Source organism: Larus michahellis, chromosome 3, assembly GCF_964199755.1.
Source record: "Larus michahellis chromosome 3, bLarMic1.1, whole genome shotgun sequence".
Taxonomy (NCBI): Eukaryota; Metazoa; Chordata; class Aves; order Charadriiformes; family Laridae; genus Larus; species Larus michahellis.
Genome location: NC_133898.1, coordinates 74,499,310 through 74,518,364, shown reverse-complemented (window position 1 = coordinate 74,518,364; position 19,055 = coordinate 74,499,310). Strand labels below are relative to the sequence as shown.

At 40.9% G+C, this 19,055-nt stretch overlaps 1 protein-coding gene across 2 annotated transcripts in view; it reads left to right on the top strand.

Moving 5' to 3' along the window:
* Nucleotides 1-270: 270 nt before the first annotated feature.
* Nucleotides 271-19,055, top strand: part of NKAIN2 (sodium/potassium transporting ATPase interacting 2) — a 561,651-nt gene continuing 542,866 nt past the window's right edge. The window contains exon 1 of one of the 2 annotated variants that reach the window (XR_012586233.1): nt 271-461. Coding sequence is in view for 1 of the 2 variants with exons in the window: in XM_074580840.1 (XP_074436941.1) it covers nt 408-461 (54 nt within the window). In the remaining variant the exon portion in view is untranslated. The remainder of the gene's footprint in view (nt 462-19,055) is intronic. The other variant, XM_074580840.1, reaches the window with a different exon arrangement.

Genomic DNA, 19,055 nt, shown 5'->3' with positions numbered 1-19,055 from the left:
CGCCTCCACCCCCCCGCGCCGCAGCCGGCTGCGAGCCCGGATGGTTTGCGAGCGGAGTTGAGGGGGCAAACTTTGAAGCCCAGATGCCTGCGGGGCTGCGCGACAGAGCGCGGCTGCTGCTCCTCCTGCAGGCACCTGCCGCCGCCGCCGCCCTCCCCCCTCCCCCGGCGCTGCCGCCCTCCGCGGGGGCGGCCGGCCCCGCTGCCGGCGGCCGCCGAGGCGGCGGGCGCTGCGGCCGCGGTTAGGGCGGGCGGGCGGGCGGGCGGCGGGCGCGCCCCCATGCGGGTCCCGGGCTGGGGCGCGCCGGCGGCGGCAGGCGGGAGCCGGGCGGCGGCCGGGCGGTGCTCTCCCGCCGCCTGAGTGGGCGCGGCGCGGAGCGGGACGGCGGCGCGGGGTGCCCGGGAGCCATGGGCTATTGCAGCGGCCGGTGCACGCTGGTGGCGGTGTGCGGCGCGCAGCTGGTGAGTGGCGGCGGGGGCGGCCCGCAGAGGTGGCGGGGGCGGGGGGGGGGGAAGGGGCGGCGGGGCGGCTCCCCCGCTGGCCCGGAGGGGGAGCCCGGCGGGCGGGGGGGGGCGGTGGTGGAGCGGGAAGCGCCGAGGGTTTGGGAGAGGAAAAGGGGCGCGGGGGCCGGGATGGGGAAAGGGGTGAGGGAGCGGGGTGGGAAATACAGGCAGCGTTACAGGTAGTTTGGCGGCAGCTTTGCTGGGGAGGCTGCGGTGGGCGCACGGCGGAGTTCATCGTAAACTCGGGCAGTTTTTCCCAAGCGTTGTCTCAACTTGGTACCTGGTTTCCTCTGGCCTCGTGTAAAGCCGTGGCAGGGGCGATGCATGGCTCGCAAACAGTTTGCCATACAGGTGTGTGTGTGAAGTTGTTATGCCTGAGATTTTCTGCAGGTGTATATGTGCATATCCCTTTTCCTTTTTTTTTTTTTTTTTTTTTTTTGTCTTTCAGACTTACTGAGCAGTTTTTGTTAACGTTGTATCATTATGTTGGTACAGAAACTGCAACAATTATATATTTATACTTATCTATAGAGGAGAGACATGTGGCAGCACTTGTAAGCTCAGCTGCCGGCAAAACTAGACTGAGTTTAAAAAGTAGGCACTGAGATACAATAACAAAGAGACTGCCTAAAAATAGATCTGCTTAGCAAGAAGGTTAGACTGTATAATTGTATTGTAGCACCTTAAAAGTGACTGGGTTTAAAGTTAAGAAACTAAAGAAATGTCCCTTTCTGTAATATATAAGTGGATTATTTTATTGTTATCAAATCGGGTACATGATGTATAGACTTCCTATGGATTTGGATGCAGTGACACACAGATAAAGATCCATCAATGGAATATGCCCCATTTCTTATTTTCATTAGATCAAGTGTTTGGGTGCTGGCAGAACAGGTGCTGGAGGCACCTTTGTTAAGCAGTTAACCTTACAGCAGGCAGGAAATAATTCATATTACTCCATCCCTCGATGTCTTACTGAATAGTTTTGCTGAGAAAGTGTTAGTCAGTATCAATAGCAACCATCATTGTTGCCAGTTCCTCTCCTGCAGACAGGTACTAGGAAAACTACAGAAGACAAAAACCCCAGTAGATTTCAGGGACCAAAATCAGTAAAACAGTACACAGAAAAAGGAAGATGTGTTAGCAGATCAGAAATTCAAAATGCCTGTGGTCTTTCTATCGGGTGTAATCAACCCTTAATTCTTTTGTATGCTGGAAAATATTTTATTTGTATATGCTGTTCTCCACGTAAGTTATCTGATTCTTTGTAGCTGGATGTGTTTTATCAGATGTGATTTATTCATGCACACTGTCTAAAAAAAGAGTCTTGAATAGGAGTAGTGAATCTTGAGTGGAATGGTAGGAATGTAACCTTTTCCAGCAATTTGGAAACATAAAATTAATCACTGAAGTTCCTCAGACCTGTTTAAGTTTCAGCAAGGGGGACAAAAATGGTTTGAATTGTACCTTTTACTGATAAAAGTTGATTTATTTTTTTTTAATGCATTCAACAAACTATGACGACTATGGAATGTGCTTAAATTATTATTGTTCTGAAAGTCTGTGAAAAGAAACATATTTGCCAACTCATGGTGACAAAAATACATACAAAACTCATAGCAAAAACATCAACAGAAATGCCCCATAGGAATCTATCAGCAGTTGGATGAGCAGGTAAGCTGGTGTAGAATTGTAGCATTACTGTAAGCTACTTCAAAGTGGTTGTAAACGACAGCGTCAAATATATATATTTCAAAAAGTAAATATTGTATTCTGTAGTAGCTTAAGTGAACTTTTAACATATTTTCATATACTGAAAGCAAACTTGGATATTTTTACTGAGCAAGAAAAGGACGGGCTAGCAGTAACACAAATCTCTGAATCACACTTAGCCTATGTAATGACATTTAGATACGTTCAAAGCAGGAATAATTGTTTACATGAGAATAAGTAGTTGGGAATGGAAAAAATGAACTCTTCGCACTTTATTAAAATGACTTGTCATATTTCTTCCTGTGCCATATACCATCAGATGGGAACAGGTCATGAGTTTTCAGTCAAGGAGATTTAACTCTCCTGAGTAGGCCTATGGGTGGTTGATCAGTTGTCACTACATTTTAGGTAAAGGCTACTTAAGGGAGCAAATGATGTCGAGATTCATCCCCAAATTAGCAGCCACGTTAATGCAGATGTAAATGAAAAACAAAGGATGAAGAAGTTATCTGGCACGAGGAGATGGGCATGGGAAGCATTTCTACAATGGTAACCATACTTTAAAAAAATTGCATAAAGCTTTTCACGTGAAGAACTTTTATTCCTGATACCTGGGTTTCAGTTGTAAAATGGTCATGTTTGAAGTATAAAATATACTTTTCTTTGAGGAAAAAAGTTGACGAAAAAAGTGAAAAGAAGGCTTTCTTCCATTTTTTTTTAATGAAAATATTTTCTTCCAGCTCTGCAGAGCTAAGGTGTGGTGATATAATTGGTCTTTGCAGGCACTGTACAATAAATAATACTGAAGAATACTGCAGTTCAATAGAGAAGTTGTTGCATGTTGTACGTATATAGATGATGTAAGTGTCTGCGAATAGGCAAAAAAAAGGTGGTTGTTTCAAATACTGGTGCAGGAGTAGAGCTACATCAACTTGAGAGACCCTGCGCAAGCAGAATCATTTTCATAAACGCATTTCAAATGCTTAGAGCTAAGGCAACATACTGTACCATCAGATTATCAGAAAGCTCAAGGAATGTTTCTGATCTCAAGGGCATACTGATCATTGCTCCCCTGCTTATTAACATACATATACCTTCCTGTTTGTGCTCTCATTTGTACTATGGAAAACAACCTTTGACAGCTCATTTTCCTCTGCATTTGTAGCCAATGAGAAGAATTAACAGCAAGTAAAAGCTAATTTTGCTGATGTTAGGAACAAGGCATTGCCTTCTGTATGCCAAGCTAATGATCTCAAAATATCTTTTCATTTTTTTCAGATAATAATTTTGGTCTTTCTTGCCCTTTGTCCTTCTGAAGAGAACCCCGGGCATTAGGGGCTCTGGTGGTTTTTGTTGAATGTCAACCATCCCGGCTGCATTGAAAGAATTCTCTGCTATTGCATTTTGTCCTTTAAACCTCTTTATTTTTGGGTGTCTCCTTTTCTATTAATAGCTTACATCAGTAACACTAATATCTTGTTGCTTGGACTTTTTAATAGCAAGAGCAGCAAAGGTGAAACTGCCAAGATTATTGTTGGTTCTGTGCTTTTGGGAAGGCTTCAGGAGCCCCATGGAAACCAGTTTGAAACTTTTTATGTGTCCTCTATTGCTACTTGGGAAGACTCGGAGCGGTGGCAAAACAGTAAAAAGTAATACATGTTTGCAGCTTAGAATCTCTCTTCCCAAGTGCAGTGATGAGAACGGACAACATTTTGTAAGGAAGCTTGGAGTCTCCAGAAATCATTGCCTTATTGTTTCTATCCATCAGGCAAAGATCGCCATAGTCCCAAGGCTAGTTAGATGACAGATAATGCAGCTTTTGTCCTGCCTTCTCTCAGTTTCCATCCGAATTTATTTATATCATTCTTTTTGTACATTTTGCCTGTTCTCTTCTCTCTCTCTCTCTTTTTTTTTTTAAAGTAGATTGTAATACAGTTCAGATATTTTAGGTAAGTATTAAAAACTGTGTAAAATTTGTAAACAGGCTGCATATATATCAAGGCTCAGCTAGCAATTCTGTGGTATTGTCTGATGCTCTAAAGAAGCGTGTGCTACAGCGGGTAAAGGCTCCGCAGTTTCTGAAAATCAGTGTCTTTCACAGACATCAATGTATGACATTTGCAGTCTTCCCTTTTCCTCACTAACACCTCACTGTTTGGGGCGTAAGCCCCATGACCCACAACTTGGTTGTATCTCTCTGTGACCTCTTCCAGTTACGATTCTGGCTGAAGCCGCTGTCCAAGTGTGTTGTTGCGGCCAAGCAGAACAACAAAGGCACACAGAGCTGGTTGCTTTTGCTAACATAGGCCCAGTCTTTATCTTTGCTTTGAGCTAATGGAAAAAATGGTCAAAATGCTAACAAAAAGCTTGTACGGAAATGTCCTTGTTTTGTGTTTTTCCACAAATGAATAATGTGAATTAAGAGAAAATTCAAATATCTCATTAAAAAACGCTATCAGCTGAGGTAACTTCTATACTTACCTGTGATACCGATGTCCATAAACACATATTGAGTTACCTTGTTGCACATGAAGGCCCGTAAAGTGGTGGAACCACTCAAACACAGGAGATGAATTACATACAAACTGGGAAGTAGTACCTACCGTATGTCTTCTGTGACTTCTTCTGATGTCTATATTGCACACATGATATAAGCCTGAAGAGTGTCCTCTTCTCTTCCAAGTCTCTCATGCATTATAAAACATCAGTACATGTAACAGAGCTTGGTTCTTAGTGAAAAAGTCTGCCTTAGTGATCAGTCCTGTGAAGTTTTGGTTTTGGTTTGCCATTTTTAAGCATGAACAGCAAACATTCTTATGCTCCTTCAAACACTTCAGGAATGGTGATCATGGCAAGTTATAGTCTACATCACAAATCTACCTACAAGGTTTTTAGCACATGAATATCTTTGCTTGGGGAAAACCTCATGTTTTAACAGGTTGTGGGTTGAATTGTCTCTGGACCTTCAGGGAGTGAGGTTTGCCAGATTTTAGAGCTGCAGTCCCCCAGAGCAAAGGGGAGGCATTCACACCAGATACTCCCTCGGATTAGCTACTCAGCAGCTTTATGTAATAAAGAACATATTTTTGTTAATATAGACTCTTACACCGTGAAAGTACCATCAGGGTACTTTCCAATAGCACACCAAGTTACATAATTAGTGTGCATAACGTTTATTTTTTTCATTTTTGCTATAGGAAGTGGTAGTGACATTTTTAGGTTCTTTTAAACCCCCAATTATTTTTTTTTTGCGGGGGAGGGTTGTTTTTTCTTTTTGCGTGTGTATTTTAATTGTGTTTCATTGGCGCTGTTGCCAATGGTTTTCAATAGCAGCTTTAGGAGAAAGTGTCTGCAATGGAAAATTCTGATGACATGTACATGTTCCTATGTTTTCTGCTAGCGAAAGGGGAATTAAAGAAGCGGGCTTTCCATGTGGAATGGAAAGTGATGTTGTTACTGCTCTCAGGCTGTGGATCAGTCGGTTTATCAGTCTAGGAAGAGAGTAGAAAGAATTGGTTTCTGTGTTTTGGACAGTACTTATGTTTAAGTACTGCTTTTGAAATTGTGACTATGTCAACAGCTTGTGTCTGTGCCTTCCTTAAAGTTCTCCTTCTTGCTTTGTTTCAATTTTGGTAGGAAAGTGAAAGTCTTAGTTTCATTGTATCCAAAACCCATTGTGATCCTACTAGCAATGCAAAGGAAACAGTCCTGTGAATGGCAGACTTTCAGCAGATCTTTGTTTGAAAGCTATTGTATAATACTAAGGAATAGATTTTGAGGTGTTGCTGGGAATATATAAAACAAGGACTTGATCATGAATTCAGAGAGCTAACATCTTTTGTTGCTATGAAAGAAATATGTAGCAACCTTTTTAGGTTTAAGTAAGACCTTGATAGAAAAGTAAACACTCTTTCTATTCTGTTTTTGAAGTAAAATGCTGAAGATTCATAACCAAACTGTTTTTTTTTTTTTTCTGATAACTTGAGGTCAAAAATAGTGATGCATACAAAGAATGGATGTTAGAGGTAACGACCCATTATGTCATTTAATTTTAGTGACTTGACGTGCACTATGAATGGTACAGTATTATTTGTCATAGAAGTGTGAATGAATAATAATTGTGAATAACCAATCATGCACTTCAAGAAAAGCAGAGTATGTTGTTTCAAGTTACAGGGGTAAAAGATTTCAGACCAGCTGAATAGCAAGTTTGATGCTTTTTGAAGCTGAACTTCTTTAGCGTTCAATGAGCAGACTCAACATTCAGACACAGTGATGATGGGTAGGAGGGAAAGGTTTAGATAGATTGAGAGAAGAGGAGTTGAATAAACTACCTGAATATAGGGACCTAGAATATCTAGCAAAGTTATTCTTCTTGTACAGCCATGAGGCAAATCTTTGGCAGTAGGAATTAATTCTGTATTGACAGAGATATGAGCTAGCACCTTGAATGATGAGCAGCAGGGTGGTTTTTGGTTTTTTTGTTTTTTTTCTTTTTCTGTTTCTTTACAGAAAGCACTAAGTAGCATTTCTAAAAGACACTAAAAACTCTGTAGTCAGTGGAGGGAAATCTCTCATTCTGTAGTCAACAGAAAGGAACAGGCTCCATTGCAGAACGGTTCAAAGCAGAAACATAATGTTTTAAAGTTGGTAGTGATTTTACTGTCCCAGACTGAGCTGTGGGAATGTATACAATGCAAGTGCAGCAGACGAGGTTTGTAAACAGGTACTTGGTAACTCGTTCCAGCAAAGAATCTAAATCCATTGGAGGTCTTCTCAGTGTCCTGGTGCATCTAATCACATGGGTCTCAACATCTAGTTTCAGTTAGCATGAAGTTTTGAGAAACTTCCCTGGGCTTAAGGCCTGGTGAGGTTCAGCCAGTGCCTGCTCTGGAGGTTGGTGTCAGTGCCCAGTGAACTACCTAGGTATCCCCATACACTCCACACTGCTTCCACTCAAGAGATTGTCCTGGATGTACAATGCCAAAAGAGACAGCTATGCCCAATGAGAAAAGATGTGTCAGAAATCTTGAATTTCTATGAGATTTACTTATGATTCTGAATTTAAGTGACATTTAGTGGAGAACCACAATAGTGAATATTTTCATATTTGGTTGGGGCATGGGTATTAATGGTCTGACAAAATTGGAATAATCTCTGTAGGCTCCTCTGTGGCCAGAAGAGGGACTCTTTCAGGCGGCCTAAGGTTGTTTCTTGCCCTAAACTGCCCTTTAGAGTTGTGTCTTAAATAAAGTGGTCCTTCAGTTTAAGTAGGCTTTTTGGGAGGAGCAGAAAGAGAAGAGATCACAGACCCATTGTATGCAGTTTTGCCGCTTACAGTACTTGTTATTTACATTTTCCTCCCTCTTGCATTTTCACTAGTCATTTTACTGACGCCTTCTTGATTTTAATGATTGAGACATGCTGTTTTGGAAAGGTGTTTGTCTTTTCATTGACTGCAGGAGCCTGGTTTCACCGGAGCAATGTCAGCTTTTGTCCAGACGTCCTTTAAGATCCCCTAAAAAAATATGCTAAAATCAAATGGATAAAACCAATTTTTTGGTTTTTAGGTGATTTTCCGTGGCTTCCAACAGGAGCGAGAATGACATGGACCACTGTAATTAATGTCTGACCATAAAGAGTATGCTGAAAACACAGTAATTTTAAAGCATCACATAGTTTATTGTCATCCAGATTAATCCTTATTTTTTTATTATGGTGAGTGAAAGAGAGGGGCTGTTGAGTGCTATGTGACTGGTAAAGTAGAATGGTCACAATAGGTGAAGTGACATTTTCTTGCCCCTGTGGCAAATAAACATTTGACAGTTTGTTATTTTATCCCCTCTCCCCAGATGTATATGTAGCAGCTGGATGCATCTGAGAATTTTTTCAGCATTTTATCATTATAACCCTCTGATAGAAATGACATTTAGAAGAAAAATTACCGATTTCTGTGTTCACTAAAAAGTAAACATGCATAGCTAATAGTTCTATTCACCACAGATCATACTTATGCATTTTTAATAAAAAACTTGATTTTAATTCATACATAACTTATGAGAAATGTTTATAAGTTTAGGGCTCTGCTGATTCCTACTTAAATGTTTACATATATCCGGATACCTTGAAATGTCTTTCATTTGAGGTTCAGATTTACCTTTTATACACAAACTTGCTTCTCTGCTGCCTACATAATGATGTAATGTATATAAGAAATGCTCATTATTGTACTGATTGCTAAAATCAGTAAAAGTACCACTTATATGACATAAATGAATCTCAGATTTTCCTATCCTGTTTGAAGTAGTAGCTTTCTAACGTTGGGGCTTGGGGTTTTCTTTCTGATTTTTTTCTCAGTTGGGATGTTAGGCTGTATCTCTAGTGGCAAGTTACCAGTTACTTGAATGGGAATAGAAAAAGTCTGTCATATCCTATATTCATACCATAACAGATTAAGGTTTGGTTTCCTCACCCTTCTTTTCTTGTGAAGGAATTCTCATTAGTAGAGTTTTGCACAGAAGGCAGCGTATGAGGTTAATTCTATAATTTTTGAGAGGCATGTCGAAATTGTGATGCCTGTCATGTTTATACGTCATGTCACCTTTCAGAAGGAAAAAATGCAGGACCATTTGGAGATGATGGGAAAGAGATTCATGCTATCCCATTCAAGCATGTAATGAGTAGGCCCAGAACCACCTTCTGGAGGTGGCTGCCTCTTTCCGTTGACTATGTAGGGGTCTTTGAGTAGCTGCCCAGTTGGCAACGAAACCCCAGCCTCTATTCTGCATGCAACTTTATTTACTTCATTATATAGTTAAGCCTGCTCATCTTTGGTATTATCTTTATCCTAAAGAAGAGAGGATAGACTGTGAAATCCTTATTTTATAGAATTTAGGCAGGGTAAACACGAGCGAAGCATAACATTTCTCTTGGATGAATGGAAGTCGTGCTAGAGGCCTAGAACAAGGGTCAGAGGGCTGCCCCTGTTCACCTTGAATAAGATGTACTGTCTCTGAGTGATCCTAGAGTAGGGAATGAAATTGGTCTACATGAACAAGATAGTACTAAGAAATAGAGGGTCTTGAATCTAAGGCACTGACTAATATTTCTGTAAGAAAGCTTAACTGTCTTAGAAAACGATGTAATCCCTTTCCAGGTGACTCACACCATGGGTCAATTTACTAATTAAAAATTCCTTTAAACTCCTTCGTAGATGGACTACTAATTGGCCCTCAACAAGTATATTCTTCTCGTTTGAAGATAAAAAGCTTTTGTGAGGAAAGGAAGATAGATGCTACGATGTCTCTTTAGAACAATGCATGGATCTTTGAAAAGCCATTCTTCAATAATTAAACAAAATGTGAAGTTTGCAAATTTTTGCCATGGCCAACAATGGCCTGGCATTTTTCATTATGCTCTGGTCACAGTCTCTGTGGCAGGCTGTTCTATTACAGAGCACAGAAACAAAAGGAGAAAAAGGCCCGTTGTGTGTCATTGCTGCCTTCACAAAGCCAAAAATACATTAAACTCAAGATACTGTTCATTGTGCACTTGAGCCACCAGTGACAAAGGTGCTGTGAGTACCACTGAATATCAGGCAGTCATGTGTCATTACGTCACTGTTCAAATTGGCAGAGCAAATGACAGTAAAACAAATGAAAACATTTGTTTTCTATGCTAAAGGAATGCAAAAGAATAAGAGGCTTGTCTGAAAAAAAGAATGGAAAATATGGTTGTTATTTTTGCCATTAGTTGATTAACCCTTTTTTATTTATTTGTAAGTTCTTGGCCACACCCATCTGTCCCCTTGGGGCCAGTTAGCTTTTATTTGCTTTGACAGTAGCAGCAGTCACAGGCAGCAGCTGGTGACAAGCCAGATGATGGCACTGGTAGTGTTAACATAAGGCATGGGCTTCAGCATATCCTGAAAACAGAGTTCATTGTCTTGGATTTTATCAGACTGGCTTTCCTGAGTGTGGAGCTGGCAGTAAATTTGGTCCTTGCAGAGGGAATACCACAATAAGCTGGATGCAGCATGCAGCAATATACCTAGTAATGCCTCTTTCTGGTGCTGGCAACCTCACAAAATATTTAGAGGAGCTGCTGTCTGGTACAATATTTTGGGTTTGGGTTGGTTTTTTTTTTGTTCTTTATTTTTTAAAATGAAAGCAGTCACCTGGGGTAGGGTCGTAATGGTAGGTACAGAAGAAAGTTTTTGGCCTCAACCGCTGGAAGAGATGGTGTCTGTTCTGCGTCGTGCTAAACCGTGCTTTTTCAGATGCATAATAAAAGTTATTTATGGACACCGATAAAGTGGTATCTGTTGTATAATGTCACAGATAGGCATAAGGACAATAACAAAAGGCATCTGGTTTACTAAGCTCTATTTACTGCAGAAATGTGCTGTTCTTTGCGAATTGAAATAAAAAAAAAATTGGGGAGAGAACGTTGTGGGTTTTTCCTGGTTCCTGGCATTTCTTTGCTTTGCAGTGTGCTTATGAAGACAATTATGTGGGTCCCGTGTCAGTATTGTATTTGTCATGACTGGTGCCTTATTAGAGGACAGCTGTTCCTCTCTGCCCAGCACATATACGTAACTATCACTGACAATAATAGAAGTTATGAGTGTAACCCTCCTCTGCATTACACCGATGGGGGATGCTGGATCTTTCATGGTTTCAGTTCATTAACGCAGGTGTAAAACCAGGAATGATGCAGTCATGAAGCTGGGACTATTCACATGCTTGTTCAGAGTGCAGTGCCTGTAAGGAGGCTTTGAACTTCCAGCAGTTATTACTTGGCCCTTCTGACAGGTGAGTAAGAAAGGCCCTGTCTGAGTGCACAACATCTGAGTCTCTCAGACCATGCTGAGTGCCTTCACTGGAAGGCCAACTATTCAGGTCTCCATCAACCAAGAGCAGCCACAAGGAAGACTGGTGCGCAAGGGGGTGTTTCCACGTTGTAAGCGTTTTATGGTAGCTCCTCAGTCTCTCTCTAATTCCACGGGATTAAAAAAGGTGTGACCTCTCCAAAGCTCCTCAGGTGCGGTAGTGGTGCTTTGCCTGCTGTCACTTTTGCTGAGAACTGGACCAATTTGTAACAAAGAAGAATTTAGAAGTGGCACGGTGCCATCATAATGCCGTTAGGAGCTAATCTAAACTCAGCCGGAGAAACATGTTTGCAATGAACAACAAGGCTTGTTGGCCGTGCCAAACCCAAGAATGTATTCTCAAGAACCACCTCTTGGCATTTTAGCTATTGTAATGAGTTGCATGTGTACATCCTTTAGCACTTGCTTCTGTCTGCTCAGATCTCCATAGTGGGCAGCTCATACTGGTTTAGGGGATGTAAACCCACGTCTTTGTGTTCATGTAGGTTTCTCTTTTGTTGCTGTTTTTTGTTTGCTTTTCAAAATTTGAGCAAATTAGAAGTTCTGCAGTATTTGTGGTGACTAATTGGATTTCTGGGTGAGCACAAGCCCTGACTTTTTTTGGAAGGCGAAGACTATTAGTCTTAAAACTGCAGCATCTATTCCAGACAGTTTCCTTACTAATTTAAGACAAGACAGTTATACAAAGCTACAGTGATGAATGGATTGAACAGTTAATATTTGACATTTCATTTTATGATTATACCATTTAAAAATAGCTGTCTTTTGACACTGCTAGTATGTTTTTATATTAATTAGAAAACCTAGATTGATAGTAAGTTCCCTGTTACCTTTCAGTTTGAGATCTCTGGAGAATGACTGCACTGAAGGTCCTAGCTGCTCTGGTGTTTGGCACAAGTATGGACACATTCAATAAAAATGGCTTGAGGAGGTGGGGGCATTTATTTGCCCTCACAGCTGGACTGGTTAGGTAATAGAGAAATGCAGAATAGCATCACGGTCAGTGCTAAACTTTAAAAAAAAAAAGTTTTTAATTCACAGAATGACAGAATGTGTTGGGTTGGAAGGGACCTTTAAAGGTCATCTAGTCCAACCCCCCTGCAGTAAGCAGGGACATCTTTAACTAGATCAGGTTGCTCAGAGCCTCATCAAGCCTGGCCTTGAATGTCTCCAGGGGTGGGGCCTCCACCACCTCTCTGGGCAATCTGTTCCAGTGTCTCACCACCCTCATTGTAAAGAACTTCTTCCTAATGTCTAATCTAAACCTACCCTGCTCTAGTTTAAAACCATTGCCCCTCGTCCTGTCGCTACATGCCCTTGCAAACAGCCCCTCCCCCAGCTTTCCTGTAGGCCCCCTTCAGGTACTGGAAGGCCAATTGTCTGAGATATTTTAAATCTCTGTAAAAGTGGAAACTGGTGATACCAGCAAGTGCCAGAAGAGGCAGAACAGAACTTTAGAACAGCACTCTGAGGCAGTTTAGAAGGCATGTCTGTCATAACTGGAATCTATGGGAGTTGCAAACCTTGTATTTTAACCTCTCTAGATTTCAGGGGAACTAATCTCTGCACCCTAGGCCCACCTGCACAATTTAGGACAAGATTTTGTCTGCTCTTATAGATGAGTCCCTGGGTGGATCTTATAGATCTCTCCCTGAGGGATCCTGAGGAGCGCATACTCAATATCCTCCATGTAAGCTGTGAATGGTGGCATCCAGGAGGCCGAGCCATGGTGGCACCATTCTTACTCCAGTGCAGTGATGGCCACTGAGTTGGCCACATTCTTTCAGTGTTAAATGCTTTCACAGTGAATTGCATCAATTTCTCACCCATGTAATCCAGCAGGAAGGTGGAGGAGGAGGCTTGTGCTCATGCGGAGACCTGAGACTGGCACCGGCTTGTCTCTGATCTTCTTTAGTGGAGCCTTGTAGCTTAGAGCTTTACACCATTTATGTTGAAGGTGTGATATTTGTTGAGAGGAGAGTGCTGAGGCATGCTTGCTGAGACAAAGGATGGGTAATCTTCCAGGAGCATTTGCATGTAAGTGTCAACTTGCATTTGTGAGGAACCCGTCTTGATGAATGGTGTGGTCCCTGCCAATTCAGTCTTCCTAATTGTGCAGATCCTTCCTGGGGTGGTGCAGGTTTGTGCTGCCTCTTACATAAGGTTCAGCCTAGACCCAAATGTTCAGTGTGCGATGGTGAGTAACTGTGCAGTTCTACTAAAAGTATTGTGCACTACATCATAGCCATCCTAGAATATGTATAAGGTCAGTATGCCAACGCAGCCACCTGAATCCCTTTAGAACATCAAATTTGATAGAGATAAAATGTGCTTAGTGAATATTTTTTAAAAGGTCAAAAAGTAAAGATGATTTATTTACTTCAATTGAAATTCAGCAGGTCTTAGGTTAAGGTGAGGGACAAAGAAAATAAATCTCTAGAATTATGTTATCCTTGACAGAATATTGATCAATAATTGCCTCAGCAGGAGCTGATGGTGAGCTGAAAAGTAGTTTTACAAATTTACATGAATGTTTCTGATTGGCACTCCTTTTTGTTACATTGCTCTGCCTAGATTTTCATCCCACGCTTTGCCTGCACATTAATGTTTCAGAAATGTTACACCATCTCATTTTTGATTAAAAATGGGTTAGAAAATCCCATATTTCAGTTAATGTTCCTACAATGTAAGAAGATAAATATTTGCTTTGACATTATTAGCTTACTAATTTCATGAAGAAGAATGTTTTACACCACAGTGCTTTTACTGGATACGCCACACCGTGAATAGTGCTACCACAAGGAAGCTGGCCTTGGAAAGGGAAAGCACATTCCATAGGCATTTAATGATCACTTAGGGAAGATAGGTGTGTATGAAGTTCTTCTAACAAGAGTACTTATATTTGCAAAAGCTTATATGGTTGTTTTCTTGTTGTGTCTCCTTCACAGTTTTCCTATGAATACAGAAGTAATACAAGCTCTTTCACTAGCCAGCTAGCATAATTTTAAATTAGGTTTTTGTAGTGCTTGTTATTGGAGATCTGTGTCATTTTCTGTACCTCTGTCTTTATTTGCTGCCATGCTTCCCCATTCATGCAAGTGCCTGGGAGGAATTCCCACCAGGTTCCTCAGCGCCTAGGCTGCCTATCAAGATGATGGAGGCAGGCAGGTGCCCCTACATGGGGAATTCACTGCTTTTTGTTAGCATTTAGCAAACTTCACTTAGGTGCTCTAAATCCTCTGGAAGAATCAGTATCTCTGCCGACTTGATACAGAATATCGGGTCCTAAATTAGGGGCCTAGAGTACACAGAACACCTATGTTCTTTCTGTCCCCAAGCACATCTGGTGTCTACTTCTTTGTGCTAAGTGTAGAGTTGGTTAAAATATTGCCAAAACTTTTTTTTTTTACTTTTTTTTGTTTCTTTCTCCCCCTCCTTCTTTTCCACCCCTCTATATTTTTTTCAGCGCCTTCATCTGTTGTGCAACAGCACAGGCAAGCTCTCCTCATTAGGTAGCCTGTGGTTTGCCTGGACCAGCTGTAGGGCCCTAGTCTCTTTTGGTGGCGTGCTGACAGAGGATCTGGAGGATAAAAGACTCCTTTGCAGGGGCTGTTATCGCTTATCCTGACAGACACGCTGTGTGATGGGGTGTGCTGCTTCTGAAGCAGGCCAGGTCTAAAGCAGAGTTGAAAGGTAGATGCTCGCACCGTTCTCTCCTGCCACACACACGTGCGTATGCACACGCACACCCTGCCATAACCAGATTTGTTAAATTAGAGCATTTACTTATGGATCTGCACAATACATCAAGAAAAAAACAAACAAAAAAGAGGCTCTTTCTTCAGGCTTGCATATGTAATAAGATGGATATAATTGTAAACAGGAAATCTGTAAAATAGAGTTAATAAAATTCATCCTTATAAGGACTATTTAACTTCATAATATGACTGAGCCTCTGCTTTTTAAGAGCTGACAGGCACTAATGGAGTATGAGAGCGCAGTTTGCTTTCATACCCTCTTTTTGTCACTGTTCATATCTTTTAACTACGCAGATCCTGCTTATATTACTTCCTTGAAATGTCTTGGTAGTAAGAAAAGGTAGATAGAGCCACTGCTTAGTTGATATTTGTTGTATTAGCTTGCCTTCTGCTGCTGCTATGAGGAATATTGCTTATATAGCTATTAACTAGGCTATATAAGCAGCAAGAATTGCCTACTAAGTAGCTACTAGTTGTCATGGTTTGGGCCGCACTGGCCACTGGGATGAACGACATGAAATATTTCTGGACGCACTCACTCTTTCTGGTTCTTTTGTATGTCATTGAGGCTTCATGAATCTTCTTGGTTGCAGTTAGTCAGTGATCTGCTTGGTGACGAGGCAATGTCTAGCTAAACAAATCCAGCTACAGTTCCCTGGACTATCATCTTTATTCCCATAGGTAACTGTGGTTAAAAACGCACGGGAATATCGCTTCTGTTGGAGAAAAACAAGGGAAAGAGAGGCATAGAGGTTCCCCAACACATCTTGGGAAATGCATCTTTAGTGAAAGAAAATCCATTGACACTAAGTGAATGGAATGACAGTAAGGCTTATTGAGTTAAATAAGTGCAGTTAGGAGAATAAGAACTGGTCTCTGAGGTAGTAACAGAACCACCACCAGATGTGGGGATGAAGGAATAGGGAGGAGAGATGGAGGGAAGAGAAAGGAAAGAAAATACATCACAGATGGGACTGATTTTGAATTTTGGGAATTTAATTTCACAGAGATGTCTTTCCCCTAGGTGAACGTCTTTTTATACTGCTCTGAAATCTAAAAGGTTGAAATGAATAACAGTTTTTCAGGGATTCATAAAGTTGAAGAAAGCATGCCAGTTTGAAATATTTATTCAATATATGTATAGATATACAGGAAATGTATGTGTGTTTATCTAACAGGAAGAAAAATAAGTATGTCTCAGTGAAGTGTAAAGATGTCATATTTAACATCAAATTCGTATTTAAAGCAGAGATGTGTCAGGTACTGCAGGTGTACTGCAGTGCATCCGTGATAACACTCAATATATCAGAGTTGGGGACTTTCAAAGAAAAACTAATACACCTCTACAGCTTGAGGTGGAAAACTGGTCGTCTTGGGGAAAAGATTAGTAGGTGTAACTTAGGCACATGCAAAGTCTTAAACAATATGTTGAATAAAGGGTATGTATAAGCAATGGATTACATGTCCATTTTCAGCTGTGTTGCAAAAAAGGAGAGAGCAGCTTAAGCAAATATGCCTGAATGGAGTCATAACTCTGAATGTGTGTGCTGTGAGTTTTTAAAATAGAATCCTGTTGAATTGAATAGAGTCATCTTCTCCTACGCTGCATGGGTGGTACTCAAGACTTTAGGAGAATGGATGATAAATCTGATGCTAATGGAAGTATATGAGAAAGAGATATGAATTTATCTTGATGCATGTGTCACAGGTGAATTTGTCTTTAGCAGACCTACAAGCTAAGTAAATGATAAATGTTTCATATTTATGTCATTGAATTAAATGGGAAAGGTCATTCATTCTGCCACTTCCTACTATTATTATCAATGCTAGACTGCTAATTTGTGAGAAAAAGGAAGGAGAGCAGAAGAAAAGAAAAAGTAACTTGAATAATGAGTGGAGGTGGCAAGACCCAGGACCCTGCTGGGTACAAAGAAATACAGAACTCCTTTTCTGAGATGGTATAATCTCCAGAAGCGAATACAAACAGAGAACATCTGCTGATGGATCTTGCCGACCAGGGATCTCGTTGGTTCTGGCCATTCTTCAGAGGCATTAGGATGACGCCCCGTGGAAGGGAGAGGTCTTTAGAGACAACAGGGATGGACAAACTGTCACACACAGACAGAGATGTCTTTGTTATGCCAGCAACCAGTATTGCTGACCATCAGAACGGACGTTTCTTTGGTGGAGAAATACCCTGCCTTTCTGTTTATTCCAGTCACCCATAGCTTGCTCACCTGAGAGAGAAATCAGTTGATCCATTTGAGTGGTGTGGGTGGAAAAAAAAAAACTTTTAGCTTATGTGCCGTAGCAGCAAGCACGCACACTTAAAGTTCACTTTATAAAAACCCTTAAAAGTACACTTAACCCAGTAATATAAAAGTTGTAACATAGTCTGTAGTTTAATATATTTAGAAAGTCTACTATAGTCAAGCTTTGGCTCAGAGTTTACTATAAAGGAGTCAACATAAATTGAGGACCCTGCATAATGTCAGTAAGACAACCTTTTATTCATAAGTTGTATAAATGTTGATTTTTAAAGCAAAACTAAGCCCACACTAGCAAGAGAAATGATAAAGGCAAGAATGCATTATGATTGGGCAACCATAGTATTTTTAAGACTACCCACAGGGAGAGAACTTTTGGCTAAGACAAAGTGGTAGTTTGCAGGTTTCTCCTACTTCTGAAACATGTTCTTCTTTACTTTTTCACTCACTTAGCTTACAAAAACATAAAATAATTTTCCTTTTCCATTTTTCTTTTCATTATTTTGTTGAGTTGTACATGCTTTGTAGTTGCTGAATGTATAAAAAATTGTGTTATTTTGATTTTGTAGGGGGTTAATTCTTGCTGATGTGAGCTTTTAAGTGGTTGTTTCTAACTTCATTTTAGTAGTCCTTTAAAAATATCTCTGTTTGTTTCCTGAAGTTCATCAATCACCACAAAAAAAATTCTGTTCAAAATTTAAGTATTTATAAAATTCCCCTAAAGCTTTATTGGTATGACATTGATAAGTCTAGGCTAAATCGTTTTCCCTTAGTTTGCTCTTCTGTACTTACTCATCCAGCTTACCTTAGCTGCTAGTCAGGCCTGAAGACTACATACTTGTGCCGCTTTAGCTACTTGGTAAGCTAAGAAATAGTCAATATAGTGAAAGCTGTTTAAATTAATTCCATGGACTTACCTTAGGTCCTAACATAGGCTAGTTGCTTGGTTTCTCTGCAGTGAACACGGTGGGCAGGGCAGGCTAAAGTACTCCTGGGGCTGTGCTGAGGGTGGGAAGGTATCTCGTTCCCCTTCCTGGCTGGGTTTAGGTGCCCACCCACTGCCCATGTTAGACACCTCTGTGGGGTCAGGATCCACACCTGCAACCTGTGCTGGAGTCAGACGCTGAGGTCACTCTTTTGGTACTGAGGAGAGGCTCGGTCCTTTCTGTCACGATGTGTCTGGAGAAGGAGTGGTGGTAGCTGTAGTGCTGCCCATTTTTCACATAGTAAGTGACTTGGTTTGCGCACACAAGAAAAGAGCATCCATTTGTTGCCCTCTTGAGCAGACTGAGACTGAAGCCTTTGTTTCTCAGCCATCTTAAGAGAGAATACCCTCACCAGCAGCCCAGGAGCAATGGGAACATCTATCCATCTCTTATTCAGTTTGGGCCAAGAATCATAGAATTGTCTAGGTTGGAAGGGATCTTTCCCATAGAAAGAAATAGAATAGGACAGAGAAAGGAAAAAGAGGCTTGAGCTTCATATATGTGAAACTGAAGAGTTCCCTAAAGAAATGTACCTGGACTCAGTTCCTTGGACCACTCTACTTGTTTTCCGTGATAGAGTTATAAAATGCATAAGCAGTATGAGACCAGATCTATACTGGGAATTTGTTTATTGAGTTGGGTAGAGATAATCTCAGTCACGTGCCCAGAGTCATGACATCAATCAGTGGGAATTGGATCTGAAGCCTTAATCCTTGATGCTTTCCCTTTCAGGAGTGATCTTATTTAATTTCTTTTTTAGTAAAGTGGTTCAAAGATTAGTTACACTAATCATTGCTGTTACCAAAAAACTAGATTCAGGCCTCAGGACAAATGTCTCTTTATGAAACAAAAAGTCTTCTTAAAAACACTAACGAAATTCCTAAGAAGATTCCTCATAAACACTACTTTTATTACAATATCAAGTTGTTTTGTCAGGA